This window comes from Muntiacus reevesi, chromosome 15, assembly GCF_963930625.1.
Source record: "Muntiacus reevesi chromosome 15, mMunRee1.1, whole genome shotgun sequence".
Lineage (NCBI taxonomy): Eukaryota > Metazoa > Chordata > Mammalia > Artiodactyla > Cervidae > Muntiacus > Muntiacus reevesi.
In genome coordinates, this window is record NC_089263.1 from 39514763 (window position 1) to 39527793 (window position 13031).

Sequence of the window (13031 nt, forward strand, 5' to 3'; positions counted from 1 at the left end):
GGCAAAGATAAATATCATATGATATCACTTACATATGTTATCTTAAAAATGACACAAATGAACTTATTCACAAAATATTAACAGACTGAGACACAGACAACAAACTTATGGTTACCAAAAGGGAAAGGGGAAGGAAGGACAAATTAGGAGTTTGGAATTAATAGATATATACTATTATATATATATAATAGACAAAAAACAAGGTCCTACTGCATAGCATAGGGCACTATACTCAATGTTTTATACTAACTTATAAAGGGAAAAGAATCTGAAAAAAATATATATATATACATATACAGACTGAATCACTTTGCTGTATACTTGAAACTAACACGCACTGTAAACAACTATATAACTCAGTTAAAAGAAAAGAAATATTTAAACTCTAATTTAAATATTCTAGAATCTTTGAAAAAGAGACACAAGACACCTAAATTAGGTGTAACCCTCCAGCCACCTAATTCAGTAAGTAAAACAATTTATTGACTGTTCTTTCTCAAGTGATCCATACTGGGAGATGCTAAACCTTTATAAAGATCAATTTTAACTCTCACTACAAGAAAAGTCAGGGAGATGGAAATTATTGCTCCCTAATGTATGATCTTGGGAAAGTTATTCCAGCATTTTCTTACTTTCCAGAGCACTGCCCTCATTATATATTGTGAAGATAAAACTAGGTATCTGTTGAAGGTTCTTGGAGCATCTTGGGCCAGGAGAGCTATAGAAAGATATAGTACAGTTATTTTCAAATCTACTATTTCTCTTGCTTTTTCCCTCTTGTTCTAGCCTCCTGGGAAATGAAACAAACTTGGGTGTCATCTTCTGCTTAATAACCTGTCATGTAGTTGAAATTGCTATTCTCCACAAGTACCTCAAGCAAATTTTTTTTTTAAGGAGAATTGCCTAAACTATAAAATAGCAATCTAGGGCTGTGAGTCAGCATTTCACCCACACACATCAAAATGATTTAAAATAGGTAACACATAATCTTTTTGAAAGACATACACTTCTTTGGAGAAACTCTGAGAAAATTGGAGTTTGCAAGTTTATGAATAGTTTATTACATTTCAATAAGTGTATTGTGAATCAATAAAGCAAAAGTTCAGGACAATGAGCTCACTACCAAGCCAATTATTGATCCTCAAGTTCCAAAATAGAATAGTACAGGAAGGGTACAGAGAAAATAGGACTTTTTTCTTAAGACACTTTAAGAATCTAAGGAACCCAATCCTAAAGAAATTGTATAAGACACAAAGAATTTTCAACAGCTACTTAAAATATTTATTCAACTCAATTTTTCATCTTTTGATAATTAGAAACTCTATTTCATTTTCTTTCTTTAAAATATCTGATTCAAGTCAAAGGAGTCTGCAAAAAATGAATAATACCTTTTATTGATTCATTTGTTCTTTCAGCTTCTTACAGATCTTCCTCTCTTGGCTTTGAAAAGCTTACCTCACTGGCTATTTATATCACTGTCTTAGCTTGGGCTATTAGAACAAAATACCATACACTTACGGTGGCTTAAACAACAGAAATTTATTTTCTTATAGCTCTGCAGGCTAGAAGTTCAAGATCGGGGAACCAGCATGGTCAGTTTCTGGTAAAGGTTCTCTTCCTCGTTTGTAAAAGGCCCCCTTCTCACTTCATCTTCACATGGCCGGAAGAGAAAGGGTGAGTAAATTCTCTGGTGTTTCTTCTTATGAGGACACTAATCCCATCATAAGGGCATCCATTCTCATGATGTGTTAACCCTGATTACTTTTCAAAGGCCCCATCTACAAATACCATCACTTGGGAGACTTCAACATATGCATTTTGAGGGGGGAGGACACAAAAATACACTGAAAGAAAAAATGACACTGGGTCCAAATCACTAAGTCAACAAAACGGAAATAAACAAATCAACTTGTTTTCAAGTAATTCCAGTAGAAAACTTCCCTTTTTATTTCTGTTATATAGCAATCTAAATCAACAAGAAAAGAACTTCCTAAAAAACTTATGAACACTAATTTAATTAAACAGTAACTTTTAAAAACCAAAGACAAACAATATGACACATACTGTTTTGGTAAAAAACTGAGAAACAGAATATTAACCAAGAATATTAAACAAAAACAACTTTTAGTCCCCCATCCCCTGTTCCTATATCAACTAAAGATTCTTAAAATAACTTAAAGCACTTGGATATTCTTGGAAAGTAATATTAAAATGTACAATAACATTTCTGCATTTTCATAGATAGTATTAGAATAGTAAACTGCATATTCATTTATTCAAAATATGGAAATCTGAAATATTAAAACAAATTTGACAAAATTATAATTTGTTTGTATTGGGTTTTACCTAGTTTTAACACAAATAGTGATTTTTATTACACACCACATATATTTGAGGGCATAAGAAATATATTTTTCTTGATCATACAAAATGCTTCACTGCAAAAAGCTTAAATACAACTCTCTAGGAACATTTCCATGTTCTTACCAATGACCATAAAGCAGAGAGAAGGATTTTTTAAATTTCTGAGTGTCAGTGTAGGGGAAAGTGGGGTGGGAGGTGACTGAGATCCAGTTTAGGTGACTGGCAAGGTCATCCAATTAGGAGGCTGCAGAGTTGTGGATGGAACTCAGGATTTTCTTATCTAAAAATGCTGCAGATTAGTGTACTCAAGAAGAAGGGGCTTTGGAATCTAATTATGGCTGTCGAAAGGTTCAAAACTCAATTAGGTGTGTGTACGGTCCATTGGTATCGAGTTTTAACACCTGCCTATTGCCGTAAGTACCGTGTTTCACAACAACCCCAGCTTCAGCACACTTGCTATTAGCAGCTAATTCTTTTTTACAGAGATTCACAAATTGGGAATAAAGTTCTAATCCCTCTTCTTTTCCAGAGTTACAGTGATATTGCATGCTTCTTCCTTTTACTCTACCCCCAAGGGTGGCTTGAGGGATGATAAGAATGTTGCCAGGTAGATCCAATATAGAGACGTGCTTGCCATTTTCTGTTTCACTTAATTTCACATTTAACAGTGTGTTAACTGGGTGAGGAAGAAAGGGAAAACATTTTAAAGTAAAAAACAAGCATGAAAAAAACCAACAATTTTCTACTCAGCAAATTTCATGTTGAAAATCCAGTTTGTCAGCTCATGCTTTTAACCCAAAGTCTCTATTTAGATTTCAAAAATGGCTTCAGTAAGCTAAATGATCTAAGCATGAAAAACAAGGAAGATTTCAAGCAGAAAATGGCATAATGTTTTAAATCTGACTTGGCAATTAGGATCTTCCTGCAATAAAATCATCCAGGAAAGACTACAAAATTAACCATATACCAGAACTTAAAAATATTGCTTCCCTGAGGGATATATGAGAAGATTTTGCCTTTTTGTTCCTTTTTTTAATCTTAAAGCAAATCCTACTGGAAAAGACCATGACAGATCCTCCACACACATATTACGCTTTATAACAAAGAATATTAAATAAAAACCTTAGTGCATTTATTATTTTAAACTTAGTTGCCTAGAGTTCTAAGCTGAAACAAAGATTCCAGGTTCAATTCTGTTACAAACTAGCTGATTTTGGAGTTTTATAACCGCAAAGGTATTATTAACATAGACTAATCATTTCATCAATACAAACATCACCAGTGGGAGAAGGATCAAGGTGAAAGGTAGAATTATCAGAAATTCATTGTCAAAAAAATAAAATAAAAGAAATTCATTGTCAACTGGTAAAGTAAACCCAAAGGCATAGTTACTGGCATTATCTTCACATACATACAGGAAAAGATGGGATTATTACTTTTAAGCTATTTATCAAAGTACACTCACAGCTAGTAAGAAGTGTCAAAATAACCATAAATATTTATGTGAACTAAAAAAAAATATAAACTTAGAGAACTTTTATATTTCAATACTGGCCAGTTTTCAAAACAATAAGCAAAAGAAATGCCTAATATAAACACTCAGGGTCTTTCTACCTCTACAAAGGGTATAAATAACTTCTGCTTATAAAGAATAGTCCTGAGAGGGCACAAATGGTAAAAGAATTACTGAAACCTCACATTCCTTTGTGAATAATCAGGCTTGAAAAGCTATGGTTTCTGGTGGGATATCAATGGTTTCAATTTTAGAAAGCCTGTAGCAAGGATTCAATAAGGCTTTTACTCTACAAAGCAAGGAATTAACCTGGTGAAAACCTGCCAAGGTGAACACCCAAATGAATTTCTAAGGTATGCATTAAGCACTATCAATTTTCATTTAACTAATACCTATTTTAAAATACTTCTAATTTTCTCTATTATAAATAGGACTTTGCTATATAGCCAGCGGTCCTTATTGATTGCTTTTAAGGAAACTGTAATTCTCCAGAGCATTTCATTCCACAGAAATCACTACCCTGCTATCCAGGCCTCAGGCCAGTGACAGACTAAGAAGGCAGTTTTGAAATAACAGGCCAGAAAGGTAAATATAATTTATTATACTTCCATACATCTCCCTCTACTGGCTCTGAGAATTCAATTAGTGCTGTTGGCATACAAACATGGGCTTTCCCTATGGCTCAAGCAGTAAAGAATCTGCCTTCAATGCAGGAGACACAGGAGATAGGGGTTCAATTCCCCAGTCAGGAAGATTCCCCTGGAGGAGGAAATGGCAACCTACTCCAATATTCTTGCTTGGAGAATCCCACAGACAGAGGAGTCTGTCCAGAGTTGAAAAGAGTCAGACACAAGTAAGTATGCATGCATTGATGACTGATAACACAAATATCAGTTGTTATTGTTGTCTAGTTGCTAAGTCAACGTCTGACTCTTTTCGGACCCCAGGGACTGTAGCCCACCAGGCTTCTCTGAACATGGATTCTCCATGCAAGAATACTGGAGTTGGTTGCCATGCCCTCCTCCACGGGATCTTCCCAATCCAGGGATTGAACCTGTATCTCCTGCATTGCAGGCAGATTCTTTACCACTGAGTCACCAATATCAGCATGTAGAAGTAAATACAAATGTCAGTAAGTAGAATTAAAATGAGATGATGAATTAATGGCATCTTGGGGCTTCCCTTGGGGTTCAGCTGGTAAAGAATGTGCCTGCAATGCGGGAGACCTAGGTTCAATCCCTCCATTAGGAAGATCCCCTGGAGGAGGGAAAGGCTACCCACTCTAGAGAATTCCATGGACAGTATACCCCATGGTGTCGCGAAGAGTCAGACACAACTGAGTGGCTTTCACTTTCACTTCACTTTCACTTTTTGGAAACTCAAGTATCATCTAATGATGAATATGGGAAGCAAAGCTTTGACAGGGCCCCTGAATCTCTGTCCAATTATACTGAAGATGAATTGAGGAAGATTATGCACATTTCTACGTTAGTCATGCTATTTCAGACTTTATGGCTGTAACTGGTTGTTATGTTCCCAAGAGGTACATGATTTGATTGAAAAGATCTGAATCCATATGATAAGTATGAGGTGGGCTGTTTAAGAGAATCCCATCACACTGGCTTACTTTGCCTCCTAGAATAGAGGGAAGTATAAGCTACTTCTATCAATAATAGATGGACTTGTTTTGCTTATAACTCACACCAGTAGAATGTGATTCTTAAGAGTCACAGTTCTTTACTGAGAATCATGATATATAAAAGCTTTGTGTTACAGACTGTCCACTAGAAGAGTTAAGGCGGACTTTTAACTGACCACAATCTCATGCACGTATTCAAAGTAAACTCAGAAAGACATACACAGATGTACACAGGATTTAATTATTACATAACAAAATGTGGTTTGGGTTTGGCTGGTTCATTTTGCCTTATTATAATTAGGATCCATTTAAGAATATATAAAAACAACTTTAGAAAGTCAACATTAAGTCATGAAAAAAATGCCCTTCCTGTTTTTGAAGATTTCTACTATATACTTTTTACGGTCAAGACCTTAATTCAAAGCAGAAACAGACAGAATGCCCAATATCCAAGCATTAAATCCCTGCAATCATCCTCTTTAACAATATACCTCATTTTATTTTCTCTTTAAACACTTTAAAGCTCCCTATTATCCTCCAGATTCAAATTTCAAACTATTACAGTTACTGGTTTTCCATCCTTACCTGTCACAGGCCCTTCTCAAGTCTAGTTTTCAACTTCTGACAAAGTTGTCAAACATGTTTGATGTCTCAGCATAAAATCTCCTTTAGAAGCTTTAGCCCTTTGTTCAAGTCATTCTTCATTGGGCTATTAATGCTTGAGTTCCACTGTTCAAAGCTCTTCTAGGTTAATTAACTTCTGCCTGCTTCAATTACCCATCTGTACAGTTTTATGTGTATGTGTCAGTCACTTAGTCATGTCCAACTCTTTGTGATCCCGTGGCCTGCATCGCGCCAGGCTCCTCTGTTCTTGGGATTTTCAGGCAAGAATACTGAAGTGGGTAGCCATTGCTTTCTCCAGGGCATCTTCCTGCTCCAGGGACTGAACCTGAGTTTCCTTCATTGCAGGCAGATTCTTTACCATCTGAGCTACCTTCTTATTAATCCAACTAATGGGTATTGCCTTTACTAATGAAGAGAAAGATAAGCTGTCCCCAACTTTAGGGACAGTTCCACTATTTCAGGCTTTTTTTGGGACAAAATTACTCTATCAAGTACTGTCTTGAGATAGCATATGGTTTGATTTGGTATATCTGAACCTATGTAATTATCAAAGGAATGTGCAGTGGTATAGACTATTTAGAATACTGGGAAGATGGAGGCAGGGAAATTATGCCTGCAGAGATGCCTGAACACTGACTCTTGTTTTCTCTGCCCCTAGAGGAGGTGTGACTACGATGACACCAAACTTGATTCAAGAATATTTATATGCATTTCCTACAAAGAATTTACAGAATGTAAATTTTTCCATAATAATGATATAAGCCTGATCTACACAGATTTGAACCACATCTTGCATATACAGTGTCAACTACATGCCCCTGTTAGGGCCTCTAAGAGATAAGAAAACTATATTAAGAAATGCAGCATCTGTTTCTCTCTGTGTGGTCACCCTGCTTCCACAAGTTTCTGTATCCTTGGCTAAATCTCGCTGTGTTGTCTCTGTGTGTTTTTGTACACTCTTCTAAACCAGTCCATCAGCCATCCAAAAAGCGGCAGATATTTTAAAAGAATTCCACCACACTTGCTTACATTAAGCTTTGGAACCAGAATATAAATAAAGTGAACCACAGTACACAGAGTTAAGTCATTTATAACTTACACACCTGTATAATATAAGATTGCACTCTTTGTCCCTGTTGGTTCATCTACTGCTATTCATTCTCACTTTTATAAAACAAATGATACTAAACACATACCCATTTTGGGAAGAAGTTCTTTATCAGCTCCCTTGAAAAAGCACACGTAGATTACTAATCCTCTTTGAACCTATGAGAAACCACAATAAACTCAGATCAGAAACTTCTATAGAGAGATACAGAGGAAAATGAATAAAATTTTACAACTGTTATAGGTTAAGAGGTTAAATGCAGAAGAAGAGAAATAACTTTTTACAAGAGACTTGATTGCTTAAATATGCAAGAAAATATTTTTTTATATTCAATCACCTCAGTTATCACTTCTTTCAAAAATCAAGTTAAAAATACAGTCAAGGTAAGTATTTTCATAAGGTAAATTCCTAGAAGTAAGATCCCTGGGTGATTTTTAAATCCAGATAAATCTGGTGAGCTCAACAAACTTTTAAAAAATAAATTGATGGCACCTAAACAAAAAAAACCAAACAGCCAAGAGCAGTGAAGACCCCAAGTTATACCTTTAAACTTCTAATCAAAATCATTAGGATTATGAACTAGACTTCCCCTCCTCAATTAAAGCTGACAGATTTACAAACATTCAGTTTCGCAGAGGCTTATTCATTCAACATCAACTGAATTCACATAATATCAGATATGACTGATGTCTAAACAACATTGTGACTTTCATGTCTTTTAACATCATCATTCTTCGTTCTTACTAATTCATTTACTTGTAGATAATAAAAATACGGGTCTGATTCTATTGCAATAAACTCCAAGAAATTTCCTATTTTTTTTGTTACTTTTGTTAATTCTTTAAATACACACAGTGATTAAACCTTGGAAATCGCATTCATATTAAGTTCTACATCAAGAGGTTGTCTGTTATCAGGAAGGTAAGCTTATTTGATGTAATAACTTGGATATTTCTTTCTTAGCTCTTGTAGGAGAGAGACTATATGGAAAGAAGACACTTGATAAATGACTTTGATTTTGCTGCAAAGTGAATCATTAAATTTTTTATTTTGTAGATTAACCTTTTGAGTCCAAGAGCTATTATGAAGATTAAAGGAGTTAATATCTGTAGAGTACTTAGAACAGTATCTGGTTCATAGTAAGAGCTATATAATTGCTTATTAAGTACGTGAAAAGAAATTAAAGGACTGAAACACAATTTATTTTACATCTTAACTCCCAAAGCAGTTCATAGACTGTTTTGTACTTGACAGGGGCTCTGTTGAGTGCATTTAAGTTCAACTTTATCTTATAGACTCTATGTGTTATATACATAGTATTCTAAATAAATATAAACACAGCTCTGCACTCACACCTGATCTATCTGGATAGGAAGTAATCTTCTACAAGTGCGACTGTCTTTCAGAGGACTAAGGTGAAGCTGGGGAGAAGGAAGACAGATCTCATTGTTCTATTAGCCCTTTGACCCTCTCCCAAAGCTCCTCAATAAAATAGCTTCATCCTTCCCACCAAAAAAACAAACAAAATAAAAGTTAAATAGTGCTCTTGGAACAAGCAAGTGCCTCCAGTGCACACCCATAGTGAGGACATGGCAGGTGGAATGATACAGATACCTGCACCACCGTCACAGCCCTCTCTCCTGGGACTGTTTTGGCACAGTGCAAAATTTTCCAAGCACATTCATATTTGGGCACCTGTTATGCCACGAAGCTCAGAGTAGAGAAAGCTCAGAAGCTCCCGTTCAATCCCTGGGTTGGGAAGATTCCTTGGAGAAGGAAATGGCAACCCACTCCAGGCTTCTTGCCTGAAAAATCCCTTGGACAGAGAGGCCTGGTGGGTTACAGTCCATGGGGTTGCAAGAGTCTGACATGACTTAATAACTAAACAACATCAAAATTAAGTATCTAATTACTTGCACGAATAAACACCTGTTCTTACCACTCACCATATACCACTCCTCATTAAGATATTTTCTTTTAGTTTATCGTAACAATAGCTCTTAAATTGTGACCTACAAAAATTCCCCTCTTCAAGACAGAATCACTTTCCTTATAGTTTCTTTTGGTATAAACAGAACATTTCAAATATATAGAGAAGTACGGATAATTCTCACTGTAGGTTAAAAAAGTTCATGCTTCCCAGGAAGAAAAACATTACTTGGAGAGCAAAGGTCTAAATGAATGAAACCACGAATATGCAAAGTAACCTTCAAATCTTTGTGACAATTTTAAAAAAAGCAGTTTAAAAATTATAACTTTTAATAACAGAATGGAGGATGCTTGAGAAAGAGGAAAGAACTTACTCTCTAATTACTTGTCAACTCTTTATACTAATTCAGCCATGTGTGGAAGTGGAAGAGAAAACTTTAAAATAGCTTTTAAAGTTTATAAACACACTGATAGTTTGGCAGGCTGCAATAAACTATTTGATTTTGCATAAGAAGATGTGACATGAAGCATATAAAAAGATAAAGAAGCACAGAAGAAATCTAAATGATTAATAGTTTGGGATTTATAATCCCTTGAAGCAAATATAAAAGTAGGCAACTCTTTGGAAAGGATGGCAAAAAAGAAAGAATAAAATTTCAAAGTAAGGAAGATAAATTTTTAAAAGGCAATAACAAAAGAAACAAGAAATGAATTTTTGAGAAAGAAAAAGGGAGGGCAAAAATACAGGAATGTTTATGCTTATAAATATTCAGTATTTCCAAATTACCAAAGGGTAACAGATTGTGATATAAGAATAATCATCCACATACGGTCTATGTGTTGTATTTAAAATAATAAGTAGGATTGTGTTACAGAGTGCTAGATTTGGGATGGAATTCAGCAGATGAGTGAATGAAATGATCCATTAAAGTTTCTCAGTACCTCCAAAAGTTTTATTTCTTACCATTACAATTTTTTCCCCTTCTGCGAGTGGTCCTGCTAAGTCACTTCAGTGGTGTCTGACTCTTTGTGAGACGCCATGGACGGCAGCCCATCAGGCTCCTCTGTCCATGACACTCTCCAGGCAAGAATACTGGAGAGGGTTGCCATGCCCTCCTCCAGGGGATCGTCTCCACCCAGGGATCGAATTTGCAAATCTTACGTCTCCTGCATTGGCAGGCGAGTTCTTTACCACTGAGCCACCAGGGAAGACCTCCCTTCATTTCAGCTTACTCCAAAAATAAGTCAGGGCCTCAAAGAACATTTGTTTTTGCATGGAATTTTGCATATGGGCAGGCTGTCCTAAAAAGGCAAATATTCAGGTCGAAGGACACTTGGCATAAATGTTTAAAATTCTTTGGAGGAAATGTGTTTGATAACAATGCAACTTTTATTTATTTTTTTGATAGGTATATTACTTTATTTTTCTTTCTCTCTTTTTTTTTTTTTATTAGTTGGAGGGTAATTACTTTACAATATTGTAGTGGCTTTTGCCATACATTGCCATGAATCAGCCATGGATTTACATGTGTTCCCCATCCTGAATCCCCCTCCCACCTCCCTCCCCATCCCATCCCTCTGAGTCATCCCAGTGCACCAGCCCCGAGCACGTGTCTCATGCATCCCACCTGGACTGGCGATCTGTTTCACACTTGATAATATACATGTTTCGATGCTGTTCTCTCAAAACATCCCACCCTCGCCTTCTCCCACAGAGTCCAAAAGTCTGTTCTATACATCTGTGTCTCTTTCTCTGCCTTGCATCTAGGGTCATCGTTACCATCTTTCTAAATTTATATGCAACTTCTAAAGTAGTGACCTTTGTTCCTAGTGTGAAATAAGTCAAATTTTTAAAAGTTTCTTGAGAAAGGAAGTTTCATGGGCAAATGAGATTTCTGTGCTAACACCTAGCTGCACCCAACAAAGACGGAATTCGACGGGATTTGGAGTACAAGTCAAAACAGATCTTCAGCGTTTGCAACAAGTCTAACCTAGAAGCTCGAACCAGACCACCACAAGTCACCAGCAGCCCGAGCAAGGCGCCGGGAGTGACAAGGCTTTTAGTTCTTTTGAAGCAAGAGGTCTGAGACTGCTAGGCCTAAAGTCCACCGAGCTCAGGTAGGTCGTTTGAGAGGAAGCTCAAATTCCCGGGGTCCCTCTTAATCTCCTCTGGGAGTCCGAGGGAGAAGGGGCCGGGCCGGTGATGCAAGACTGAGGAGAAAGGAGAGGCCAGGCAGGCATTAACGGCAGCGTTGGGAGGACGGGCCAGGAGTCCAGCGCCGACCATAGCACCTGCCAGGCGCCAGGCGGCTGGCTCGCAGGGAGCGCGGGGTACGAATCACCCGGACAGGGCGGTGAGAACCGCCCCTGCGCGCCACAGGATAACCGGAGCTGCGGGGCCAACGTTACCTCCACCCATTCGGCCTCGACGTCCCCCTCTGCCGGGCGTACTTGCAGCCGGGCGTGCAGGCACTGCTGCAGGAGGGCCCGGGCCTGAGGCGTTCTGCCACTGTCAGCCATGGCTCTAGCTGCGTGGATATCCCACAGGTTCCGGCTTCGCGCCGCACAGGCCGCCCCCAGCGCTCAGAGAGGATGGGGCGGGGCGCGACGAGACCGACGAACATCCCGGTCGCTCGTGGCCCCGCCTCCAGGAGGGCGGGGCCTTTGCCTGGCTCTCCGGTGACCCGGATGTGCGGACTTCAAAGCTCTGTCTATACAATCTTCTATCCCAACCTACAACTCAGTAGAAGACGCTCAGTGGATACTTTTAAAAGAGTTTAAGGACCCAGTGGTTCTCTTCCCCGCATACCTTTTTAATAGACATTTTTCATCTCAGAACGCGTAAGTTTCCAAACGTTGAAAAAAATTAAATCTGCATAAGTCCATATTATGCCCATTATGAAGATAGGTAAATAGAATGAGTCAATTGAATCACAAAACAAGCATAGGTGAAACTGAAAGGTATAATAAATCTTTCAAAAAATTTCCTTACCCCAATCAGTAAAGCAACGCTGCCGCCTCTTATCAGGAATACTATAAATCATTCTGTTCTCGCGATTGTGGAAAGGTATTGGTAAGCTATATGAATACATATTTGAACATCAGTCTTTTAGAGAATATCCTCGCTAAAAACATTCTTATCCAAGAAAGCCTGTGATTGTTAATAAATTTTTAAACATGCTCCTAATTGTAAAAACTATATATTCTGTGGTGTTTCCTGTAAGTACATGTTAGACTGTATGTAAAATTAAAGTACTTGATTTTCTTTCCCACATAACGTATTCAGTGAACCTGCATCAGATTAGCATTATTTTTCTATGGGCTTGGAGGATTTAGATGAGGAATAATAGTGTTACCCTGGCTGCGTTACCCAGGTCATTGATTTGGGCTCAGCTGGCACAATATGCCTATACATTTCTGTCTGTTGTTTTAGAAGATGACATCACTGACAGTATTGCTATCCATACAAAGTAGTGTGATTGAAGAAAATAATCCGTGCGTAATCAAAAGTCCTTTCTACACAGAATTGAAACTGCCTGTTTGCTGGTTATCTGGCAGGCTTCCTTACACTTTTTGTAAAAACAGCAAAATCTCATATTATCTCTGGTTGCTGAATTGCAGGGATTCATACATTTGTTGACATTTGTCTGCAAAGCGCAGACAAGTTGCGTTGTCTGCACTTTTATGTCTCTATTCTCTTTCACTCCCAGACTCAAGTTTTACACGGCTTGAAGGAATTTAGACATAGAGGTGCTTAACCTTGACCTTGAATGAGAGAGCACTTCATGTCCATTTGTATATGGATGTCGGAGATAGGGAAGTCTCTTGAAAATAGTCCATGGTTCCCAGAAATT

General features: G+C 37.6%; 1 protein-coding gene across 1 annotated transcript; it reads right to left on the reverse strand.

The window, feature by feature from the left end:
- Positions 1-1923: 1923 nt before the first annotated feature.
- On the reverse strand, positions 1924-11771 carry DTD2 (D-aminoacyl-tRNA deacylase 2). Its single transcript, XM_065906756.1, has 3 exons — positions 11587-11771; positions 7337-7406; positions 1924-3040 (listed from the first exon to the last, which is right to left on the reverse strand). The coding sequence occupies exons 1-3, from the start codon at positions 11695-11697 to the stop codon at positions 2715-2717; spliced, it is 507 nt and encodes a 168-aa protein (XP_065762828.1). The 5' UTR covers positions 11698-11771; the 3' UTR covers positions 1924-2714.
- Positions 11772-13031: the final 1260 nt, after the last annotated feature.

Coding starts and splice junctions, on each gene's coding strand:
- DTD2 (XM_065906756.1), bottom strand. CDS start 11,697: ATGGCTGACAGTGGCAGAACGCCTCAGGCCCGGGCCCTCCTGCAGCAG. Junction 7,407..11,586: donor TCGAGGCCGAATGGGTGGAG/GTAACGTTGGCC, acceptor GGTTTCTCATAG/GTTCAAAGAGGATTAGTAAT. Junction 3,041..7,336: donor AGAACTTCTTCCCAAAATGG/GTATGTGTTTAG, acceptor TTCCTCACCCAG/TTAACACACTGTTAAATGTG.